This window comes from Phodopus roborovskii, unplaced genomic scaffold (genome assembly GCF_943737965.1).
Source record: "Phodopus roborovskii unplaced genomic scaffold, PHOROB, whole genome shotgun sequence".
Lineage (NCBI taxonomy): Eukaryota > Metazoa > Chordata > Mammalia > Rodentia > Cricetidae > Phodopus > Phodopus roborovskii.
In genome coordinates, this window is record NW_026126541.1 from 15127663 (window position 1) to 15140108 (window position 12446).

The 12446-nt window shown below is 53.9% G+C and overlaps 1 protein-coding gene across 1 annotated transcript; it reads right to left on the reverse strand.

Annotated features, from left to right (window-relative positions):
* Positions 1-843: 843 nt before the first annotated feature.
* On the reverse strand, positions 844-6113 carry Tlx1 (T cell leukemia homeobox 1). Its single transcript, XM_051199788.1, has 3 exons — positions 5503-6113; positions 3269-3470; positions 844-1142 (listed from the first exon to the last, which is right to left on the reverse strand). Exons 1-3 carry the CDS (start codon positions 6077-6079, stop codon positions 920-922), a joined length of 1002 nt encoding a protein of 333 aa, XP_051055745.1. The 5' UTR covers positions 6080-6113; the 3' UTR covers positions 844-919.
* Positions 6114-12446: the final 6333 nt, after the last annotated feature.

Genomic DNA, 12446 nt, shown 5'->3' on the forward strand with positions numbered 1-12446 from the left:
CTCTCTCTCTCTCTCTCTCTCTCTCTCTCTCTCTCTCTCTCTCTCTCTCTGACCAGAGCTTGAGAATCTTGCCCACCCATAAATGCCTCAAGCTCAGATACTAGATGCTGTTTCTTCAGCCGCAACTTGCACCAAACCCAAGTAGCTGCAAAATGCTGGACTCAAGGAGCAGAAGGCCCCAACTCCTGAACCGGAGGGTTTTATTATTTTCCACATAAATTACACAAGCACTTTATAAAATGATTACACAGAAAACACCTTATAAGTGCATAACTTACCCCCCTCCCCAAACAGGATCTGGAGAAATGGGCTGAATTTTTGTGAAGCCTGCCTGTGCATACTTGGGCACTGCTCTGATGTGATGGGCCAAGTTTGACTATTGCCTTGTGTTTGAGTGAGGGGAGTCCCCCTGGACTATGCCTAAAAGCAAGGGTCACTGCATATGCACGATACTCTGCCATAGGCCCCTGTGTGTGGCTCTTGGGTGGCACCTGGAAGGACAGTGGTATCATCTCTGTGTGTGCCTGGGTATAGAGAGGCTTCCAGCTCCAGTACAGACAGAGGCCTGGAGACCCCAGAAGTCCTTCCAAGCCCCCACTTCCCTTGGGTCTCTCTGTCCCATATTAAAATCAGAATAAAATGAAATAGAGGAGAACGGAGAGGACTCTGAACAGCTCCAGAGTGGGGCAGGATCACACAGGCCTCTGGAAAGAGATCTTTGCCTCTCTCCCCAGCCCTCTTCCACCGAAGACAAAACAGTGTCCACAGGTGTGTGGATATGGGGCTTGGCAGCCATGCCAGGAAAGCCCTCCACACCACACCACGCCCCTCCTGCGGGCAGTCAGAAAGGGCAGAGAGAGTTTTGGTTCTCCGGTTAGCTCTCAGCTGGGCTTGGGTCCCACTGGGTGGAGGTGCAGGCTCACTCGCAGGCCGAGGCCACGGACGTGACGCTGGTGATTTTGGTGGAGTCGTCAGACCATGGCTGCAGGTTCTGCAGGGCAAAGAGCGACGAGTTGTGCACACACAGTGGGTCTGCGGGCAGGGGCTGGGCCAGGCTCTTCTGGAAGGCCTCCTGCTGCAGCTGCAGGAGGATGCGGTTCGCCTGCTGCCTCTCGGCCTCTCGCTCCTCTGCTGTCTGCCGCCTGCGTTGGGCACAAGCTGTTATCAGCCAGGACTCACCCTCTTTGCGCCTGCGCAGACCTGCAGTACACTCCCAGGGGATAGCCCCTTATGTACCCCTGAGCTCCCGTGTGGGCCCCTTTAACGTACTCTCCACTCTTGGGGGTACTATGACAAAAGACCCAACAACCTTGGGAACCCCAAAAATTGATGCAGCAGAAGTGTCCCAGAGGAGCAGTGAAAAACACCCAAGGGTCCTAAACTGCCGCCCCCCCCCCATTAAAGCACAGGGCCTACACTCTCGTTGGCACACCATGGATAGGCTGATTTATCCCAACACCGGGTGAGATCCCAAACCCGATGGGCCCTGCCTCATGAAGGCACAGAAGGAGGACCAGAAGACCTGTCTTTTCTTTCTCTCCTCCAGCCTGGCCGAGGCCTCAGACTTCCTGTGCCAAATCCTGTGCCCCCAGGCTCCCGCTGGACCCACTAGCTTCCTCCCAGGCGGTCTTGGGAGGCAATGACTCACTTATTCCATTTAATGCCGCCCCTCCACCCTGTCAACTGAGATCAAACGTCTGTCTCTAAGGTGGACAGACCTAATGGGAGTCCCCGGGGCCTCCAGAAGCAATTTGTAGGCGATCGATGAAGCCGCTTGAAGCCTTGGGCTCTGCCCGAGGCGGGGCGGACGCCGGCCAGCTCGCACGGCGGCTTCCTGACTTTTCCTTGTCTTTCTGTCTCTCATCTTGCTGTCTTCCCTGAATTTTAAACTGCCCAAGTGTTTTCCTTCATGCTGCTTTATCCCATGCTTTCTCTGAATTAGGGGAAATTGTTCCAACCATGTTTTAAAATAATCTGATATCGTCCTTTTCACACGTTCTTCTCGCGGCTTGCATTTCTCCGTCATCCGCCCCCCCTCCTTCCTACCTTAAAAAAATTATTTTCTTCTAAAACGGGGTATCTTTGTTCCTTTGTGTTTAAGTTTCCCTTTGCCTGTGGATGGTTCTCTGCGCACCACCACCCTTCTCCCCGCTTTTGCCCCCTTAAGCTGGGAGAGCACCAGCCACCCTCCTCGCTAGCTAGCTTTCCAAAGAGCTGAAGCCACAGGAATGTTGGTGGGGGGCAGCCGACTTGCTGGGCCCAGGGTTTCCTTTGTGGCCTCGAAGGCGGAATCCCGGGCAGATTCCTCGCCTTCATTCAGAAAAAGAGGAAACTCCAATTCCTTCCTCCCGCCCCAGGCCCGCCCGGCGCGGCGCCGCCGACTTTGCCCAGACTCAGGCCACACACCTCCCTAGGGTCTGAACCGAGACTCCCAGCGGCAAAGGCGAAGCCAGAACGTGGACAAGGTGTGAGGGAAGGCGCTAGGGAGCAAGAAGGTAAGTCTGGAGAAAGGGTGGGTATGAACAGGAGAATAAAGCTGCCTAGGGTGTGTGATGCTTAATATTCATGAGAACTGGTGGGAAGGTCGAGGTACGTGCATTGGGAAAAATAAAAAACGAGAGCGTGGTAAGTGCTGTTGTCGTCTGTCAGAAGGGAAAATGTCTCTCTTTCTCACGCATACCCATCTGCTCCTAATTGATCCCCCCCTTTCAGAGGGACCCGAGAATCCCCGCCACAGCCGGCACAGATTGATTTTCTCCTTCTATGATGGGGTACGACCGCGCAGAGCTCACGCGCCTAGGGAGGAAGCAGTAAGTAGCCGCAGCCGGCGATCCGGGGGCCCCAGACGCTCCGCGGAGAGTCCGGCTGCAGCGCAGCGCAGAAACCTGGCACGGGTCATTCTGTCTCCAAGTCACAGGGTCAGGGGAGGTTCCACCCAGTAAATGCAGGCTGGGTAATCAAAAGGCCTCTAAAGGACTCACTGAGCACAGAATAGGCTGGTCTATAGGCCTGATTGCCTCAGAGGCAGAAACCAGCCGGGTCTACACCGGATAGAGTGTGCTATTCTAGAAAGCCCTGAACTTCTCTTAAAACACATTTCTCCAACCCACCAGTCAGTCTCCTGCCCTCCATTGTTCGCAGTCCCCGGTGACTGTAGGAGCCCACTAGTCTAAACCGATCAGAAACCAGCAAACAGAGGGAGTGCATGCAGCCCAAGAAAGACAGAGAAAGCCTGCTCTGCCGTGACGGGTCAGCCCCGCGAGCTCACCTCCATTTCGTCCGCCGGTTCTGGAACCAGGTTTTGACCTGCGCATCGGTCATTTTGAGCGCCTTGGCCAGAGCTGCGCGCTCCGCCGAAGCCAAGTACTTCTGGCGGTGGAAGCGCTTTTCCAGCTCACAGATCTGCAGGCGTGTGAAGGATGTGCGCGGCTTCTTCTTCTTAGGGGGCGTCCGGTTCTGATAGGGGTGACCTATACGGCGTGTTACAGTGAAGGGTGAGAGGGCCACTGGAGCGGGAGACAGACAGACGGCAGAGGCAAGCGGCAGAGCGTCAGGAGGCGTCCCAGGCCCGACACCCCGCGCGCGAGTCAGAGCACAGTGGTTAGACCCCCCTCCCCAAGCAAGGCAGCGATGTTCCCGGCAACCCTCTACTCCAAGCCCCGGACCCGCAAAGGGCTCTCTCCTGCCCGCCAGGCTGACGCCTCCCCGAGCTGCCACTTCAGAAACCTCCCTAGCCTGGGGCTTCAGAGATCCCATCCACTTCCCCTGGGGCTCCCTCTCCCCCACTCACGGGCAGTTAAGGAACCAGCTTCACAAACCTCAACCACTAAACCTAAAAGGGTCATTCCAAAAGTAAGAGGTCCAACATCTAGGTCCTTTTCTAAGTCTTAGCCACAGCCCCACACTCACAGCAGAAACAGCCACAAACTTCCAGATCTGTACTCCCGCAGACCCATACCCAGACAAGCCGCAGGACACAGGGCAACACGGGGAACTATAGCCATACCCTCCCTCAGAACCTCCTTCAGGCCTGCAGCTATAGTGAACTGTGACTCTCCAGAGTAGGCCTGTGCAAGATACCTTTTGTATAATAGGCTTATTGTGGAACACACACACACACACACACACACACACACACCAGTGGGCTCACAGTGTGGATTCCAGCAAAGCCCCTGAAGACTGAGTAGGGGAGTGAGACAGGCTCTAGGCCCTGTCTCCTCCCTCATGAGAGTACTTAGGTAGTCTCACTGGAGTCCAGGGACCAAGGTCCCTTCTTGAATGCCAAACGGTGAGTACAAAGTTTCCCATTTCTGCTGGGGTCCCAAAGTCTGTTCAGGGCCTGGGAGGACAGTCTGTCTGCCTGTGCTGTCTGTAACAGAAGCAGGGGCCTAGGGTAACTTTGGGTGGCCTGGACAGGTCTAGCTGTAGACTGTTCTTTCCATATGAACACACACACACACACACACACACACACACACACACAACTTCGCAGTTAAGCCACGGAACTCTCTCCTGCCTGGGGAGTCCCAGCCACAAGCAGCGGCCTAAACCTCCTACCTCCCCTCTCTAAGGCCCGATAGCTAACTGGGGACCAATTCCTAACAGCTGCGAGCACAGATATGGGGCCTGAATTTGCCTGGGACGACTCACAGTCTCAGGATCCGGGGACAGCTAAAGGCAACCAGCGGGAAGTGAGCCCCCGGGAAGAGGGCTCGCCAGACCTGGGGCCGACTGAACTGAAGCCAGGGCCGAACTAAGGCAGAAGGGAGGGAGCCGCCACCGACAGCATATTGGCCCCAGGAGTTGTCCTTTAGCCAACTGGCTAGCCAAACGGGAGCTTTATTCATCCCAGAAATCGGAGAGCAGACCCCCGGGAGGGGTACTGGGGAAGAGCAAAGAGCGGCCCAGACCCTTGCTGCCACTAACCCTGAAGAAGCCAGGAAGAAAGCAGGGTGGCTCTGCTTTGTCACCCCGGCTTGAGGCCTTTGCGACCGGTACCAGAGCTCAGAGCACCCAAGAATGTGTGTGGAGGAGGGGGCAAGAGATAGGGGAACCTTTCCTTGTGCCCAATTCTGGGGCTCCTGGCCTGCTTCAGTAAACCGCAGCAAGAACAGGAAGAGAGAGGAAAAAAAAAAAAAAAAAACCTTTTGCTCACATGGCATGCTTTCTCAGACCTGCAAGTCAACTGTTGACAGAGGTGGTTCCGAATCAACAGCCCTCTACCCTCTACCTGACTGGGGATCCCGGGAGGGGACCAATCTTAGCTTCTATAAACGGGGTCCCAGAGTAGAGACAGAAGTGCTCGGGCTGCAAGAACTCTTCAGAGCTTAACAATTCTTAGCAGATAGAATCTGCGGGCAGCTGAACTTGGGGAACGCGGCGGCGCGCAGAGGTGCTGGGCGACCTGGCGTTCAGAAGAGCTTCTGGGGAGCCACCAAGCAGGGTAGGGGTAGCACAGAGCCCGAGCCACGGCCAGGCGGGGAGTGCGCGGGCCGGACTCACCTGTGAACCTGTCCTTTGTGTATCTGCGGTTACTCTCCATCCAGGGGAAGGTGAGGCCGGTGAGGTTGTTGACTCCAGGCACCGCAGGCACAGAGGGCACAGTAGGCAAGGCAGTGGCCAGGGGTTGGGGGTGAGCCACCGCTCCGGCCAGCGGCCTGTGCGCGGGCACCCGGATCACCCCCGCAGCGCTCAGCGCCCCGGCGCCGCCAGCGCCGCCGCCGCCGCCGCCGCCGCCCGGACCAGGGCCGCCCGCCAAGGCCATGTTCACGTTGTAGGAGCCGGCCAGTGGGCCCATGCTGCAGGCGCCGCCGCCGCCGCCCGCCGGGCCGCCGGGGCCACCCGGGCCACTAGCGCCATAAGCTCCTGTGGCCCCGGCCCCCGCCCCAGCGGCGGAACCCCCGCCACCGTAAGTGTAGGCGCCTCCGACCAAGCAGCCAAGGCCGTATTCTCCGTCCTGGAGGCGCGAAGCGGGCCCCATGCAGCCTCCCTGGTCGGGGCTGTTGAGGATCTGATCGATGCCGAAGCTGATGGGCTCCGCGTGGCCCGGGTGGAGATGGTGTGGACCGAGGTGCTCCATGCTGGCCCCGGCCCCACGCGGGGGCCCGGGCGCGGACGCTCGCTGCGCTGGACTACCCCGGCAGCTAGCAGGGGCGCGGAGGCAACCGCGGCTCCAGGCTGCGCTGAGACTTGAAGGCGAAGTGTGCAGAAGGGCCAAAGTGGGGGAGGAGGGGAGAGGGGGGAGCTGTATTCTTCCCCTCTCCGGCTTCTCCTTCCCTTCTCCTGCCGCTCGCTCGCAGCCGTTGACTCTGGGACATCAATCACCGGGCGAAAAAGCCCTGAGCGAGCGAGCCTAGCTGTTTCGGCCGGGTCTCTCCATTGGCTGTGCGTGGAGAGGAGCCGGGTGAATGACAGCGCGGGGGAGGGGAAAGGAGGGGGAGAAGGAGGCCAGGAGCCCAGACAGATGCCGGAGCCAGAGACACAGGAACGAGACCAGGGCTCTGAGTAGTCTCAGCGAAGAGGATAGCCACAGCGAGAGGTTTAAAATAAGAAAGAAAAGAACAGCAAGCAGACATTCCCAGAGACGGACAGACAGACGGACCCAAGGAGAGGGAAATCAGAGCCCTTTCCCAGGCCTGGCAGGAAGCACCCCCCCTCACTTTGAGCAGGGCCAAAGGAGTCCAGCCCACCAGGCCCCTGGGGACAGGTGTCCTGCCCAACTGGAGAATCTCCCCAAGGGCTGAGCTGGGAAACACCTGTCACTCAACCAGGCGATTTACTGCAACTTCAAGTCCAGCTTGTTAGAAAGTAGAAGACTGTCTACTCCCCAGGTATGGAGCCCAGGCCCCGAGGCAGGACGGTGAGTTCAGGCTTGTCCTTTGAAACAGGTCCTATGAACAAACTGCCTATATATTGTTATAAAAAATTAGCATTCACTCCAACTCAGCGCAGGCACAAAGGTAAGGGTTGGTTTGGGACTTGTGCTAGGGCGCCCATTTCTCAAGGTACCCCTTTCGGTTAGAATAAACAGGTATGCCAAAAAATGCAGTCCCTACGAGGTCTGAGTAAATGCCACTGGGGTTGTATTGCTTTCCACCTTTCAACTAGCCCAGAGTTGGCTTTTCCAACCCAGACTCGGAACTGTTGTGAGGAGCTGGAGTTAATTTGTCTGCTTTTAGAAACTTTGGAGGGAGGCCTTGGGTCATAAGGCTATGGGGACTGGAGCTGGTGGGACTAGGATCGGGAAGTGCATCCAGAACAAGGGCAGGCCTTTAAAGTTTTGCCTCAGCTGCCTGGCTGAGAAGGAACTCCCTTCTCTGTTTCCTCTCCAGTAGGGAAGGTCTGTTCCCTCCTAGGAGCCACGTTCTGGGATAGGAAAGCATAGGCTGTACTTTCTGAGATCTATTTCAGGTCCATTTTATACTCAACCTTCTGGGGTGGGGGTTGGGTGTCTCTAACAGGCAAAATGCTAACGTGTAAAAACCGCACCTCTACTCACCAAGTCCCATTGTCACATATTTGTTTTGGCCACATCTGTCACCTTCACTTGAAGAGCCATCCTCAGAGGCAAGAAATGCCATGTATACCTGCCCCCTCCCAATACAGTCCCAATAAATAAAATATACTCATCTTGAATGAGTAATAAATGAGTGGAGACCTAACAACAAACATTTGTATACCTACAGTGTGCCTGGCCCTTTCTAGGCACTGTGGGAAAACAGCAAAGTGACTCAGAGAACAGAACTCAATATTATGGATAACTATAGAAATTCGATGCCATTTCTCCAAGATAAATGCTCGACCTTATCCTCCAGGCAGGAGGGCAAATGTTCATTTAAGACCTGAAGCTGGCAGCTGTGGACACTAAACAAAACCAGGAGAGCAGAGCTTCACCCTGCTGCCCAGCCTTTGCTCCTCACCCAACCAGAATCTGCTCTATACCTTGCCCCATGCAGTTCCATAACTTACTTGGGAAGATGTCTAAACTTGAACGTGTTCTTCCTTCCTCTTATCTTGAAAGATCTAGAACAGAAAGTGGCATAATTATTTTCTGAGAAACTACTGTGTCAGATATCACATCACACATTTATTAGAACCCATACAAACCCTAAAAAGTTGATGGGAATGGCCCAATACTTACGCCTAATAAAGCCGAGTGAATGTCCATAGTAGTATTGTCCCTAGCAAACAGAAAGCACAGACAAGTGATGATCAAATAAACAAAACAGAACATTAGCCCATCATAAAAAGGAAGCAAGTGCTTGCTCATACCACAAGGAACATGAATTTAGGATATATGCTAAGTGAAATAAGCCAGGCACAAAGACAGGCATGTTATACAGCTTCTTTATGTAAAGTGGCCATGATAGAGAACTCCACAGGACAGAAAGTGGATTCGTGGTGGCTGCCAGGGCTAGGAGCAGTCATTTCCATGACTGCCACTGAGTACAGAATTTCTTGGGGGATGATTAAAACTTTCTGAAATTAGGTGTTGGTGACTTCATGAGTATGACACAAGTCACTGAATTGTGCATTTTTAAAGTTTGAAACGTATGGAATGTGAATTGCATACCATTTAAATTTTTTAGATTTAGTTATTTTGTTTTATGTGTATGAGTGTTTTGCCTGCATGTGTGCATGTGTACCAAGTACATGTCTGGTACCTGCAGAGGCCAGAAGAGGGTGTATGAGTCTCTGGAATTGGAGTTATGGCTGTTTGTGAGCTACCATGTGGGTTCTGGGAACTGAATCTTGGTCCTCTGCAAGAACATCAACTGCTCTCTATCACCAAGCCAACTCTCCAGCCCTCATATGCCATTTTAAATAAAAGACAATTTGTTCCAAGTTCCACAGACAGAAAAGGATTGCTCTGGGATCTCAATACCTAAAACTACTTCTATTTAAGGTTGAAAACTATGGCAGAGGGCCCTGTAGCATCCTTGAGGCTGGAGTCCAGTGGGCTTGCTTCTATTGGTCTTACCACAGCTCTGCCTGCCATGGCTCTGTCTTTCTTAGTCTTCTTCAGAGCAGTACCTGTTTGTCATTCTGAAGCCCTTTTCAGGAAACCACTGGAAACTTCCCCATACTCTACCCTTTCTGGTCCTATTGCCTGTTTATTTTGCCTCTCCCACCTCCTGGCACCAAGCCCTGCTGGTCCACCTCTTAGACTCTTCAGATCTACAGCAGCTGTCCAGGGTATCTGAAAGGACACTTCGCCCTTTGGTCCAGGCAAAGGTTGGCAGAGGTGGCAACAACCCACTAAGAGTGTGTGGCTAAAAAGCCCAGCAGCAGCCCAGGGGTGCTTTGGTTTTCCCCTGTCCTCCCAACCTATTTTCTGAGTCACTTTTTATCCGAATCCAGTCCTGGAAGGCTGGAGTTCTATGAGTCCACTGTGCTGGTGTTTGTCCTGGGGTAACTGGAAAGCCCCAATGCTTAGCATCCATCTCAGGAAGAAGAGACCAGAAGATCTGGCTTTGTTGAGCTCTGGCCTCTGTCCTTCCCGTGGCAACAGTGTTGCCTAAGCACAGTTGTTCCTTGGTTCCAGCACCTGTGTCTCTGATACAGTTTCTCTCATCTTCTGGAGTAGCCCTGCTAGGGAAGAGGTGGGAAGGAGAGAGAGCAGGGCATCACTTGCGATGCCCTGGGTGCCCTCAACCACAGTAGTAATCTTTCCTAATTCTGTGATGTAATTTTTGTTATTCACCCCCAGCAAACCCAGGCTGGGGATGGGCATCCTGGACTCCACATATCACAAGGTACTTCCTCGATGCTAAACTTGACTCTTGCCATGCATATTGTCTAGGTGAGCTTCACATCCATCTCTCTAGCCCTCCTGAGGCCCCCTGGCAACCCTGCCCCTCAGTACCAGCTCCCTCTTGCTGCTTGCAGAATAGAGAAGTACCTCCAATTAAAAGAGGAGCAGCTGGAACTGAGGCTGGGGGAGGGGGGAGGAAGAGGGAGGCCCCAGAGGGAGTACTCTTTGGATCCCAACAGCTTCCAGTGGGAGAGACCCCTGGGCCAGGGGTTGTCCTTTGGCTTAGGGATGTGCGTGGTAACTTAATTACTTTGTGTTGGTGGGGCTGTGCGGGGGAAGTTGGGTGTGAAAGTGTAACAGACTGGGCGGTAATTTCAAATGTTTCCCCCATGAGTATTTTTTGTCTGGGATGGATCAGGCGCTGGGTCCCAGTGACATGGCAGCAGGGCCCGGGGAAGAGAAGGGGAGTCTGGGTTGTTTGTGCAGCTGTGCTGTCGCCTAAGGAGGTGTGTGTGTGTGTGTGTGTGTGTGTGTGTGTGGCTGTGAGCATGTAAGTGCGGTGAGGTCGCTGGAACAGAATTGATGCGTCAGTCTCTACAACTGTCCTATGTGATGGGCACATATGTGTGAATGAATGCATGTAGTAATCATGTGGAGGTTGGTATCTGTGGGAGAGAGGCCTTATTTTCTAGTGTAGTTGTCCGGGGAAATGGCCACCTCTGGGCCTGGGGGGGGGGACAGAGAGAGAGGGGAAAACTAGAGAAAAGTGGTGAGGAGAAGGGCATGTGAACCGGTGGGGCCGTGGGCTCCGCATCTTAGAGGTGTCCCCTCTGCCTTGCCCACCTCCCTTAGTAAAGGGGCCGGGAAAGTTTCCCTCCCAGCAGACAGGAGCTGTCAGGGATTTGGGGACACAGAGAAGGGCACTCTGCTTGAGGTGGGTTTGGGTGGGTGGTGGTCTCTGGTATCTAGATTGGAAGGAAAAGGAGGCTGAACAGGGTAGAGTGCTCCAGCCACAGATATTTCCTGGAGTCTGGGTGGGGATTCCAGGCCAGCCTCTCATAATCCCCCACCCAATCACAAACCCCACTCAATCCTAAAAAAGAGAGGCTAACAGTCTGTCCAAAGGAAGGGCTGATGCACTTATTTTTCCAATCAGAGGAGGGACCCTGAATGGACAGAGGACAAAGGGATGGGGAATAGAGGGACACCTCTCTGTTTACTAGGTTTCAACTGAGTTTTCACCTGAAATCAGGGTAATTTTCTCTTTGGAACAGGGTCCATTCACTCTTGGCATAAAGCTTCCTGCTTTTCCCTGATGAACTTCTTCCCAAGAGAATCTGTGCAAAAATGTTTCAGGCTAGAATATTTTTGATGCTAAGTCTCCTCCCAGGATGCCAGGACCCCAGAAAGGATAAGTTCTTTATTGTCTGAGAGAATATTCAGGGCAGGACAGACTTCCTTGGCCTTTCCCTCCACAGGATTACCTCCTGAACAACAGTTCAGTTGGCCACCATTGAGTCCAGAAGGGAAGTTTAGCCTAGGATCCAAGATCAGCTTTTCCCAGCTCAGGCATCCACTCTATTGGCCATGCGAGTCTGCAAGGTGGCATTTCCACAGAAGAGAACATCTGGGGGTGGACCCCAGGTTAAGATGTGGAAGAAGGGGAAGAGTCCTTAGGGAGCACCAGCCAGGTGCTGGCACACCTTCAGAGGGCTAGCATCATCCTGCAGGAGCCAGTCCATTCCCTGTGACATATGGAACTTCCTTTGTGTGTCTCAAGTGTGAAACTTCTCAGCAAGCATTGGGCGAGCATTGGGATGCTGATTCACCACTCTGACCTCTTCTAGACAGAGTAGCACAGGTTCCTGGCTCTTCAGTCCATCTAGAGCATGGATGGGTTTGTGAGTCACAGCTGAGGGAAGGTCTGGGAAACCTGACTTCCTCAGGAGAGTCCAGGGAAGTGCCAGAGATGTGGGGTCAAGACTCTGGAGGTGCCCCTGAAGCTCCCAGATACCATGGTGTGGATAGGTGTAGTGGTCCCCAGGCACTAGTTTCAAGCCATGGCTTCACTGCAGGGTGTGCTTGGAGTGGAAAGTTGGGATCTCTGGCCAGGACCCCACTGCAGGATGAAGTGTGGCTGGAGTCTGGCACACCCACCCAGCAGCCTCTCATATAAGAGCTGAGCTGGAATTTGGACTTGAAACTAACTCTCCAAGCTCCTTCTCCAGCAGAAAAACACTGAAGGGTGAGGGGTAATGGACTGCTGCTATTGGCGGTTAGTTGGTGGGGTAATGTGTGCCACACAGTGTCTGACTGTGCAACAGCCACAGCCTGTACACAAATGGCAAAGCACAGATTGGATTCATGCACCCGAAGCTTCATGATTCAGGTTGGCACCCTCGCACATGCTGACACACACAGACCCGCTTGCACTCCCACACAAGCACGTGCAGATAGTCCTTCCAGCGTGAACATTGAGACCTCCACAAAGATGGTTTCTGCCTTTGAGACAGGGTCTCACTAGCCAAGCTAGCCTCAAACTCACAGTAGTTCTCCTGCCTCAGCATCCTAAAGTGCTGGGATCACTCGGATACTTTTTCCTTTGGGGCCATACCGGTGCCTGCAGGTGCATTCGATTGCAGGCCGGAACAAAACTAAATCAACCTCTCTCCGTACACACACCCCTGTGCGA